This window comes from Penaeus japonicus, unplaced genomic scaffold (genome assembly GCF_977035675.1).
Source record: "Penaeus japonicus unplaced genomic scaffold, GWHDUDI00000001_assembly GWHDUDI00000032, whole genome shotgun sequence".
In the NCBI taxonomy this organism is placed as follows: Eukaryota; Metazoa; Arthropoda; class Malacostraca; order Decapoda; family Penaeidae; genus Penaeus; species Penaeus japonicus.
The window spans coordinates 15,289,213-15,301,712 of NW_028234434.1; the positions used below are offsets into that span (position 1 = coordinate 15,289,213).

The 12,500-nt window shown below is 34.8% G+C and overlaps 1 protein-coding gene and 1 long non-coding RNA gene across 2 annotated transcripts in view; both read left to right on the forward strand.

The window, feature by feature from the left end:
- The window catches only part of LOC122251579 (homeobox protein HB1), a 19,070-nt gene extending 14,123 nt beyond the window's left edge, over positions 1-4,947 (forward strand). The window contains exon 2 of the mRNA XM_086556196.1: positions 3,564-4,947. Coding sequence (XP_086412322.1) covers positions 3,564-3,946 — 383 coding nt within the window. The 3' untranslated portion in view covers positions 3,947-4,947. The remainder of the gene's footprint in view (positions 1-3,563) is intronic.
- A 2,685-nt stretch (positions 4,948-7,632) lies between these two features.
- LOC122251580 (uncharacterized) overlaps positions 7,633-12,500 on the forward strand; it is a 20,838-nt gene continuing 15,970 nt past the window's right edge. Inside the window, exon 1 of the long non-coding RNA XR_006223100.2 lies at positions 7,633-7,775. This is a non-coding gene — a long non-coding RNA (uncharacterized LOC122251580). The remainder of the gene's footprint in view (positions 7,776-12,500) is intronic.

Here is a 12,500-nt window from a genome sequence, read left to right on the forward strand (position 1 = left end):
GATGATGATGATGATGATGATGATGATGATGATGATGATGATGATGATGATGATGATGATGATGATGATGATGATGATGATGATGATGATGATGATGATGATGATGATGATGATGATGATGATGATGATGATGATGATGATGATGATGATGATGATGATGATGATGATGATGATGATGATGATGATGATGATGATGATGATGATGATGATGATGATGATGATGATGATGATGATGATGATGATGATGATGATGATGATGATGATGATGATGATGATGATGATGATGATGATGATGATGATGATGATGATGATGATGATGATGATGATGATGATGATGATGATGATGATGATGATGATGATGATGATGATGATGATGATGATGATGATGATGATGATGATGATGATGATGATGATGATGATGATGATGATGATGATGATGATGATGATGATGATGATGATGATGATGATGATGATGATGATGATGATGATGATGATGATGATGATGATGATGATGATGATGATGATGATGATGATGATGATGATGATGATGATGATGATGATGATGATGATGATGATGATGATGATGATGATGATGATGATGATGATGATGATGATGATGATGATGATGATGATGATGATGATGATGATGATGATGATGATGATGATGATGATGATGATGATGATGATGATGATGATGATGATGATGATGATGATGATGATGATGATGATGATGATGATGATGATGATGATGATGATGATGATGATGATGATGATGATGATGATGATGATGATGATGATGATGATGATGATGATGATGATGATGATGATGATGATGATGATGATGATGATGATGATGATGATGATGATGATGATGATGATGATGATGATGATGATGATGATGATGATGATGATGATGATGATGATGATGATGATGATGATGATGATGATGATGATGATGATGATGATGATGATGATGATGATGATGATGATGATGATGATGATGATGATGATGATGATGATGATGATGATGATGATGATGATGATGATGATGATGATGATGATGATGATGATGATGATGATGATGATGATGATGATGATGATGATGATGATGATGATGATGATGATGATGATGATGATGATGATGATGATGATGATGATGATGATGATGATGATGATGATGATGATGATGATGATGATGATGATGATGATGATGATGATGATGATGATGATGATGATGATGATGATGATGATGATGATGATGATGATGATGATGATGATGATGATGATGATGATGATGATGATGATGATGATGATGATGATGATGATGATGATGATGATGATGATGATGATGATGATGATGATGATGATGATGATGATGATGATGATGATGATGATGATGATGATGATGATGATGATGATGATGATGATGATGATGATGATGATGATGATGATGATGATGATGATGATGATGATGATGATGATGATGATGATGATGATGATGATGATGATGATGATGATGATGATGATGATGATGATGATGATGATGATGATGATGATGATGATGATGATGATGATGATGATGATGATGATGATGATGATGATGATGATGATGATGATAATGATGAGGATGATAATGATGAAGATGATCATGATGAGGATGATAATGATGATGATGATCATGATGAGGATGATAATGATGAGGATGATAATGATGAGGATGATAATGATGAGGATGATAATGATGAGGATGATAATGATGAGGATGATAATGATGAAGATGATCATGATGAGGATGATAATGATGAGGATGATAATGATGAGGATGATTATGATGAGGATGATGGTGATGATCATGATGATGACGATGATGGTGATGATTATGATGACGGTGATGATGATTATGATGATGATGATTATGATGACGATGAGGATGATTATGATAATGGTGATGATGACGATGATGATGATAATAATGATAATGATGATGATGATGATGATGATGATGATGATGATGATGATGATGATGATGATGATGATGATGATGATGATGATGATGATGATGATGATGATGATGATGATGATGATGATGATGATGGTGATTATGATGATGATGATGATGATGATGATGATGACAACAATAATATTGTTATCATAATGATGGCACTGGAATTAATAATGGAATGATAATGCTAATAATGATAGTGAAAATAATGATAAGGATAATTTTGATAGTAGTAATGATGATAATAATGATAGCGAAATGATAATAACCTTAAAAACAATCAATATAATGGGAATAACAATGCTATTAACAATCAAACATAGATATATAAAAATGCAACCAGCCTCCCATAACAACTGTCCAGCATGTAGTATTATATAAATAAATGAAATATACAGATAACAACAACAATAATAAATATAATAACAGTGGTAATTAATCTAATAGTGATGATAACACTGAAAATAAAAAGTAAGAGAAGAGAAATAACAATCATAAAATTTGAATATAAAAATGCAGATTAGAATTTTGATAAAATTGATAACATGAAATATTGAAATATATCATGCTATAAAAAAACGGTTATGTTGAAAATAAATATCAATGAATTTATGATAAAAGGTACCGACAGTGTGTGTTTGTGTGTGTGTGTGTGTGTGTGTGTGTGTGTGTGTGTGTGTGTGTGTGTGTGTGTGTGTGTGTGTGTGTGTGTGTGTGTGTGTGTGTGTGTGTGTGTGTGTGTGTGTGTGTGTGTGTGTGTCTGTGTGTGTGTGTGTGTGTGTGTGATTGAGTGTGTGGTGTGTGGCTGTTGTGTGTGTATGTTTTGGGTGTGTGCGTGCGTTGGTGTAGTGTAGTGTGTTGCGTATGTGTGTGTGTGTGTGTGTGTGTGTGTGTGTGTGTGTGTGTGTGTGTGTGTTTTCAACTTATTTTGATAAACAAACTACCGGTTGTTTTGACGATAGGTGGCCTTACTGGTTATATCTTAGCATCTTATCATTGTCTGTTTAAATTATGGTATTCTAGTATTTTTTTTATTGTATATTTTTTCATCAGTCTATAATATTTTAGTTTTACTATGTGGCGATAACATTTTAACATTTGATATATTCTGACGGTACGAGGATATTTATTGGTATTGTGTTTAGAAATAATAAAAGAAAAGAAAAGAAACAAAAAATCAAATTTTAATTATTACATTGCACGTTCGAATATCTTTCTTATATGCACATGGATTTATCACAATGTAACAATGTAAGTGCATATGTACGTTATTCTTGATAACAAGAATAACGTTATTTAGGATAATAATATTGATAAGGATGGTATTAATGATAATGATGATGATACAAAGGTGATGATAGTAATGATAATAATAATAATAACAATGACAATAATGATGATTATAAAAATAATGATATCAATGATCATAGTTACAATAATCACAACAACTGATAATAACAGCAATGATAATAACAATAATAATCCCATAACCAACACAAGGGCTGACCAATATAACTCGCTCCCGACGCCCTCTAGCCACAGTTCTAACGTCCTCCCCCCTCTCCTTCAGCAGGGCAAGAACCCGGTTCGGGACCCAAGAGAACCCGCCAGACCTACACGCGCTACCAGACCCTCGAACTGGAGAAGGAGTTCCACTACAACCGGTACCTGACGCGGCGACGGAGGATAGAGATCTCCCACGCCCTTGGCCTCACCGAACGCCAGATCAAGATTTGGTTCCAGAACCGGAGGATGAAGGCCAAGAAGGAATCGAAGATCTCTCCTGCGGGCGGCGAAGGAGGCGCTGTAGGAGGGGCGGAGCGAGGGGAAGAGAGTGAGGAGAAAGAGGTGTCGAGTGATCCCAGTTCTTCGCCGGAACTCCTGACGGGGGCGCTGACGGGGGCGCTGACGGGGACGCTGACGGCAGAGTTGACGGCGACGTGAATGGATGGGCGGCGAGCCTGGAGGAAACACAGTGCGTCAGATGGGAGGCGAAGAAGAAGAAGAAGGGGAAGAAGAGAGGGGAGATGGAGAGAGATCAATTGATGATCTAATCTGTCAACCTGCGCTTCCCCGATTTTCCTTTTTTTTTTTCTTTTCTTTTTTAATTCACTCACTGATGGATCTCAGTGTTGTTGTTTGTCTTTCTTTATTCGGAAACAAGGCAAGAAATACAAGTTATGTGGTGCCTGGTTTGTTGATTTATTATATGAAGACATTATTTCTTTTTTTGTCTTTTGTTAATGGAGCTTTCAAGGTGCAATATTATACCATATGAAATCAAAAAAGGCAATACATATGTTGTTTTTTTCTCTATCTCTCTTTATTTAACGCTATCATTTTCATATATTCATTAACCCATATAAAAAGTGCAATGGTTTGGTGATCACGTGCCTGTCCAGGTGTTGGCAATTCATGACCTTTGACCTCGCTGGCAGCTACGTGAAAATCCTCATAATCGGGTCGGGATCTTACCTGAGGTGTAAAGATCTTCGCTCGATCTTCCCTTATACCTGTAAGATTCTTCATTCTTGTCATGTTGTACGAGGAGGGGTCTCGTTTCCACCCCCACCCCCACCCCACCCCTAACCCCACTCTCCTCACTATCCCCCACCCCCACCCCACCCCACTCCTCACCTCCCCACACATCTTCACCTCCTAAACCTTATCCTCACTTATTTCCAAAGTCTTATTTCTAATCCTTTATCCCCCTTTTTTATTATTTATTCCTGTCCCTCTTTCCTCTCTGCTTTCCTCCTTCTCTTCCTTTCGCAAAGCCCCAGAGTGGTCTCCGCCATTTGACAAGTATGTGTAAGGAATAACATACTTCGATCAGATCTCGATGACGCCTTGTTACCGCCCGGGACAGCAGCCATGTATCCGTACTTTGGCAAAACACGTCTACACTTACATTCCCATGCACACACACACGTATGCTCATACACACACACACACTCACGCAGATATTTGCACAAACATACAAGAACATACAAAGACGCGTATGTTAATACAGCCACACACACACACACACACACACACACACACACACACACACACACACACACTCACACACACACACACCAACATTAATACAGACACACACACATACACATACAGACCTATAGAACAAACATACACGAACGCACAAATCCACGTACATTAACATACCTCTCCACAAGTACACACACACGACATAAACCTCGCTGTGGACATACATACGCTATACACAAATCCCAAAGCATCATTAATCATCATCTCTATTTGCCGGTCATTTTCTTCCACTCCATCTGGGCCGCCAAAGACCATAAACATGTATCGGCCGAAACCTATTCAATTAAAGTGAGCCCAAAACAAAAGCTTTAGTAGGGGGGGAGAGGAGGAGGAGGAGGAGGAGGTAGGGGGGTTAGGGGGGGAGGAGGTAGGGGAGGTAGGGGGGTTAGGGGAGGAGGACGTAGAGGGGGTAGGGAGGGACACCCAGGAGGCAAGAAGCATGTAAATGAATCGGACGCCCGGGCAATAAAATGGACAACGGCCGGCCGGGAAGGTTAGGGTAGTTGTAAAAATTAATTCCCACCCAGTAGGCCTGGGCGGGCTTGTCTCGTTCTTAAGCCCGTAGTAGGTGTATAGCGGGCGTGGTGGGCAGAGTGGTCGTGTCTTTAGTCCCTGTAGGATTTTAGGATTTGAGTGTGATCGAAGGAAAATATCGCATCTGCTCGCAAACGGTCTCACAGCGGGCGGAGTTCCACATTCTTTTTTTTTTTTTTTTTTTTTTCTTTCATAATTTTCGCTCTTCTGCAAAATAAGTGTATATGATCATTCCGTTCATTTGATTTAGTTCAGTGTTAATCTTCTTTAAAAAAAGGAAAGTCATTCCTATAAAAAAAATAAAACCTGAAGTGAAAAAAAAAACGAGAGAAAACAATAGTAATACCGCTAGGCCATCGACGCCGAGAACCAACGGACGCATCCACGGAATACTGATGACCGCGGCATTATGCAGTGGCCGCCCTGCTGAATTACGTATCTGCTTCAAGTTCCGGTCATCTGCGGCAACAACCTCCCTCCCTCCCCCCCTCCCTTCCCCTCCCTCGCTTCCTTCCTCTCCCTCCTGTCAACTCCCTTCTCCCTTCTCCCCCCCTCCCTCGCTTCCTTCCTCTCCCTCCTGTCAACTCCCTTCTCCCTTCTCCCTTCTCCCCCCCCTCCCTCGCTTCCTTCCTCTCCCTCCTGTCAACTCCCTTCTCCCTTCTCCCTTCTCCCTTCCTCCCCCCACCCCTGCCCTTTCCTTTCTTTTCTTTTAAGTTTCCGTTTCCCCCTTCTCCCACCCTTATCCCTCTTTCTCATCCTCGTTCTCCCTCCCCCAATTCTCTCTCTCTCTCTCTTCCTCTTTTCCTTCCATTTTCTACTCCCTCCGTCGACCATCCTTTCCTGCGTTTCCTTCCCCCTCCTAACCACCACCCACTAACTACCCCCTCTCTCAACCCCCCCTCCCTCCCTCTCTTCCTACCCCCTCTTCCAACCCCTCCTACTCTTCCTACCCCCTCTTCCAACCCCCTCCTACTCTTCCTACACCCCCCCCTGGCTCAACCCCCTCTCCCTCTCACCCCTCCCCTCTCTCACCCCTCCCCCTCACTACTAACAAAGACAACGGCGCTCATGTACTTACAGATGCATTATGCCATAGCGGACAACAGCACTAACAGATGTCTGACAGCGACATCGATCAACAGTTCTTCTTGACTCCTCTGCAGGGTATCTTTGCTCAGCTGTTTGTGTGTGTGTGTGTGTGTGTGTGTGTGTGTGTGTGTGTGTGTGTGTGTGTGTGTTTGATTACGTGAAGTGTAGGCATCGTAAGTTTTTTAGGGGGAAAATGCAAATAAAGAGAAGTAAAGGTTTTATATTTTTTCTCCGTGGAGAGCTCTCATTGTGTAAAAATAAACGTGTATTTTTCTTTATATTTGAAACGGTTTGGGAGTACATATTATATTTTTTGTACATAGTGTGGAGGTATGGCTGTTTACAGTCTAGGCCTATTGAATTACCTAAATGTATATATAGGTTAGGCCTTTTATATGTCTTAAGCTTAGAAAATAAAACGGGTTTAGACTACTACTGTGTATTGTTAAGTATAAACATATATATACAATGCTCTATTTTCTAATATGGAATTTAGTCTTTTATATTACATAAATATAGAAACAGGGATCAATTCTGATGTTACATCGAGCAAATATCAATAATAATTCAACATATCCAAACAATTTTTGTGTCATTAACATACAGTGAGTATGCTCATTATATATGTGCATATATTTTGATGCAAATGTAGTGTTCATCGCATCAGACAAAAGTGTGTAGAACAGTGTTCACAATTGTCAAGAATTACGAATGATTGCCTTATCAGAGTAACCGCAAAATCGTCACCATAACATAAATATAACATAATGTTCTGACATCGGCAACTTGCGGCAGCAGTGAAGTTTGTTTGGGTGGAATCGCCAAACGGGTGGGGGGTTGAGGCGCGAGGGACGGGGTTGCGGGGATTGTGGGATGTGGTGGAGGTGGGGGTGTTAACGTGGGCGCGTGGGTGGTTGAGGTGGTGGAAGGGGAAACTGCGCGTCCCCACCCCGGGCCAGTGACGTCACCACCTCACCCCGCTCGCTGATTGGCCTGTTTGTAACGTCAAGATGAGTGACGTAATCTTCCCATCCCGCTCGCTGATTGGTCAGTTTGTAAATCAAGATGGCGGGCGGGAGAGAGCTGCTGCATCGATTCGGTGAATATTTTCCTCGTTTTGTCCTTGTTTTGACGTTTTTAGGCTGTGTTTTTGTACCTATATTAAGGCAGCTAAATCTTGTGAATTGAGTATGTGAAGAAATAGATACTATTGTGAAGTTAAAGAGTGTAAAATAGCAAATAACGTGTAGCATTGGTTATGGCGTCCAACCCGTGTTCACTGTACCGTTAAGCGCAGAAATACAATTTTTGTAGAAAATAAACCTATATTTTTTTGTTTAACCTGCTGTATTAATCTATAATCACCTTGCATTATTTGAACATATGATGTAGTGAGTGTACGGAGATGTTATGTGTAATGTCTAGATGTTTGTGATGAAAAGTGGGTCAAAGAGATCGCGGAGAATATTTATAGCTTTGTTCCAAATTATTCTGAACGAGTGTTACATCCCATTGGACAAAGCACTGGGAGTATATACGTTATTTTTTTTTATATTACATGCATTCGCTTAAGGAAAAACATAATTTGTATTATCAGCGACAAGTGAATTCAATAATATATATTTGACTTGAGATTATGCATAGATGAAAGTATGATAATGCAAATAACAATGCTAACAATAATTGTAAGACGGAAAGTTATATTATATTAAAAAAAAAAAAACTTTTCTGGACTTCAATGATAAATCTCACCGGCGTGCAAAATGACAAATTGTCAATTAAACAATTGGAAACAAGTTTACTGCCCCTTAATTACACACACGAGGTCGAACCATATATCAAAAAACAATTATATTTCTTCCTAGTAAATCATTTGAACGAAATTGCGACTAAGAAATGACTTAGAAAGGTATGTACAATGACACATTATCTTATAATGAGTTGGAAGCCGTATTATTATATTTATTTCTATGAATGTAAATTGCAGTAAATAGCGTAAGGTTACTTTCTATGTAAGAAGTGATTAGAAAGTCATTATTAGATGTATAGGCTTATATGCCTTGGTTGCCTTGATGAGACTGTGATTATATTATTATACTAAATGATAAAAAAAACTATAGATTAGAATTAAAATGATAATCACATCCAAGAGAAGAATAAACAGATAGAAAAAAACCCGCAATCACACCTCCAGAAAAAAAAAAAAAAAAAAATAGGAAACGCTTTCAAACAATAAATACATGCATATATATTCTCTCTCTTTCTCTCCCGCTCTCACTCTCTCTCTTTCCCCCCCTTTTTATAGCCTTTTTATGAGTGTTCACAAACCAGCCAAATTACCGCCCTACGCCCCCAGACAACCACTTTCGCAGTCTATAAAATCTTAAAGACTCACTGTAAGGATGACAAGGAAGTGTGAATTGCTGGCGAGTGTTTTATGGCAAGGTGCTCTCTCTCTCTGAGCTGTCTTGGGGGCGTTCTTTTCGTTGCAATATGGCTCTTTTGGTGTGTGTGTGTGTGTGTGTTTTTTTATGCATCATTGTTGTTGGTATTGGTACTGTGGGTGGTGGTTTTGTTGTTGTTTTGGTTGTTTTTGTTATTGTTGTTATTTTTGTCGTTATTGTTGTGTTTGGATTATTATTTTTACTATTATTATTATTTTTTTATTGTGATTGTTGTTATCATCTAAACCGTATGGTTATTATCACTTTTATGATAGATATTTCTCCTTATTATTTTAGTATGTATATATATATATATTTATATTTATATACATATGTATGTATGTATGTATATATATTTTTTTATACTATAGATAAATAGAAATTTTTTTTAATATATATATATATTATATATATTTACATAGGATTAGTATATAAAATACACACACACATGTAATAATATATATATAGATATTATATATAATATTTATAAATTATATTTTATTTTTAGTAGTAATAATTTAAGGAGATTTTGTGGATTTTCTCATTCACTTTCAATTCAATATATCGTTATTTTTATAATTTTATCATGCCATTTTTATTATCATTTTTATTATTATTATTATTATTATTATTATTATTATTATTATTATAATTTTTTATTACTTATTGCCATTGTTGATTATATCATTATTATCTTTACTATTATTATAATTATCATTGTTATCATTATTTTTTATCATTATTACTATTATTATTGTTGCTGTTTTATTATTATCATTATCATTTTATTTTATGCTCATATTATTATTTTCATTACTGTATTTGTTTTTCTTGTTCTTATATACCATCACTATTACTGTCGTTACGTTATGCCTGTCACGATTTACATACATATGCGAACTGTAATATTAACAAGAAGCGATAAACATCGAAATAAAAGTGGTAACGGTATATAATGATGAGATTTATTTTTTTGATGATGGTGATAACAGCGGTGATCATTAAGAAAACAATATAGATATTGTTATTGATGATGCAAGAGCTACTGTTAATTTTGATGTCATATTTATCATGCATATTTTTATTTCAGTTTTGGTTTCATTTTTTTTATCTGTTTTTATTATAAATATCATTTCTAAAAATTATTTTCATTGTTATTATTATCACTATTATCAGTATTATTATCGTTGTTATGATTATTATTAACGTTATTGTTATTATCAATGTCAAACATCATTATTAAAGTTTTACTACATATATTATTCAGCTTTATAATCACAGTGTAACTTACGGTCATGATTTTAACTTTATTTTTTGCTATCAATCTCAATCAAAATTATGAACTAGCCGAAGAAAACTAGGAAATAATGAAGAGAAAACGAAAATACAGAAAAAAAAGATGAAATAAAAGATACAATCTAGAGGAAGAGATACTAGGAGGGATGGAGTAGAAGGGGAAGGAAGGGGGGGGGGGTAGGAGCAGGAGGAGATCTGAAGGGAGAGGAGGAGGAAGAATAAGAATAATAAGAGGAGGAGGAGGAGGGGGATGTAAAGCCAGTAACCCGGTCGTCGGTAGATCCATAGCGACCTCCAAGATCTTCGTTGAAATCGACTTTATCACTTGACTCTCTTATGATTTATCTGTCACTCGCAGTTGCTGATGTGCCTGCCCTTGTGGTCTGCTTGTTCGCTTGCTTGCTTGCTCGTCTGCCTTGAGGGTGAGGGCGCCGTGTGTGTGTGTGTGTGTGGGGTGTCCCCTTTTTTTAATCTTTTTTTTTTTTTTTTCTTGTTATTGTGATTGTTGTTATCATTTTATTATTATTATTGTTATTATTATTATTATTATATTATTTTTATATATATATATATATAGATATATATATATATATATAGATATATATATATATATATTTATATATATATATATATTTATATTTATATATATATATATAGATATATATATATATAGATATATATATATATAGATATATATATATATATAGATATATATATATATATATAGATATATATATATATAGATATATATATATATAGATATATATATATATATTATATTATTATTATTATCATTATTATTATTACTATTATTATTATCATTATTATTATTTTCATTACTGTATTTGTTTTTCTTGTTCTTATATACCATCACTATTATTGTCGTTACGTTATGCCTGTCACGCTTTACATGCAAATGCGAATCGTAATATTAACAAGAAGCGATAAACATCGAAATAAAAGTGGTAACGGTATATAATGGTGAGATTGTTGTTTTTTTTTGTTATTGTGATTGTTGTTATCATTATATATATTTGACTTAAGATTATGCATAGATGAAAGTATGATAATGCAAATAACAAAAATAACAATAACTGTAAGACGGAAAGTTATATTATATTTTTAAAAAAGTTTCTGGACTTCAATGATAAATCTCACCGGCGTGCATAATGACAAATTGTCAATTAAACAATTGGAAACAAGTTTACTGCCCCTTAATTACACACACGAGGTCGAACCATATATCAAAAAACAATTATATTTCTTCCTAGTAAATCATTTGAACGAAATTGCGACTAAGAAATGACTTAGAAAGGTATGTACAATGACACATTATCTTATAATGAGTTGGAAGCCGTATTATTATATTTATTATTATTGTTATTATTATCATTATCATTATTGTTATTATTATCATTATTATTATTATTGTTAGTATTAATATTAGTATCTTTATTATTATAATTATTTTATTAATTTTATTAATTTTTTAAGTATTTATTAATTTATTATTATCATTATTATTATTATTAGTTTATCATTATTATTATTAGTTTTAGCATTATTTCTTTTTCGTATTTCGTATTTTTATTGTTTTATTAGTTTTTTTATATTATTATTATCATTATTATTATTTTTGTTGTTGTTATTATTATTATTATTATTATTGTTATTATTATTGCTGTTATTATTATTATTACTGTTATTATCATTATTATTATTATCATTATATTAATTATTATTATTTGTATTTGTATTATCATTATCATTATTATCATCAGTATTATCATTGTTATCATTATCGTTATCGTTATTTATATTATTATTATTACTATTATTATTATCATCGTTATTTTTATTACTGCCGTTTTTATCATGATTATTGTTGTTATCATTATATTATTATTATCATTATTATTATTACTATTATCATTATTGTTAGTATCATTAGTTGTGCTAATGTTATTATTATTTTTATTATTATCATTATTATTATGTACATCCTTATTATTATCATCCTTATTATTACCATAGCTCTTAAAATCATCATCCAAATAACAATAATAATCTACCATAATTTATCC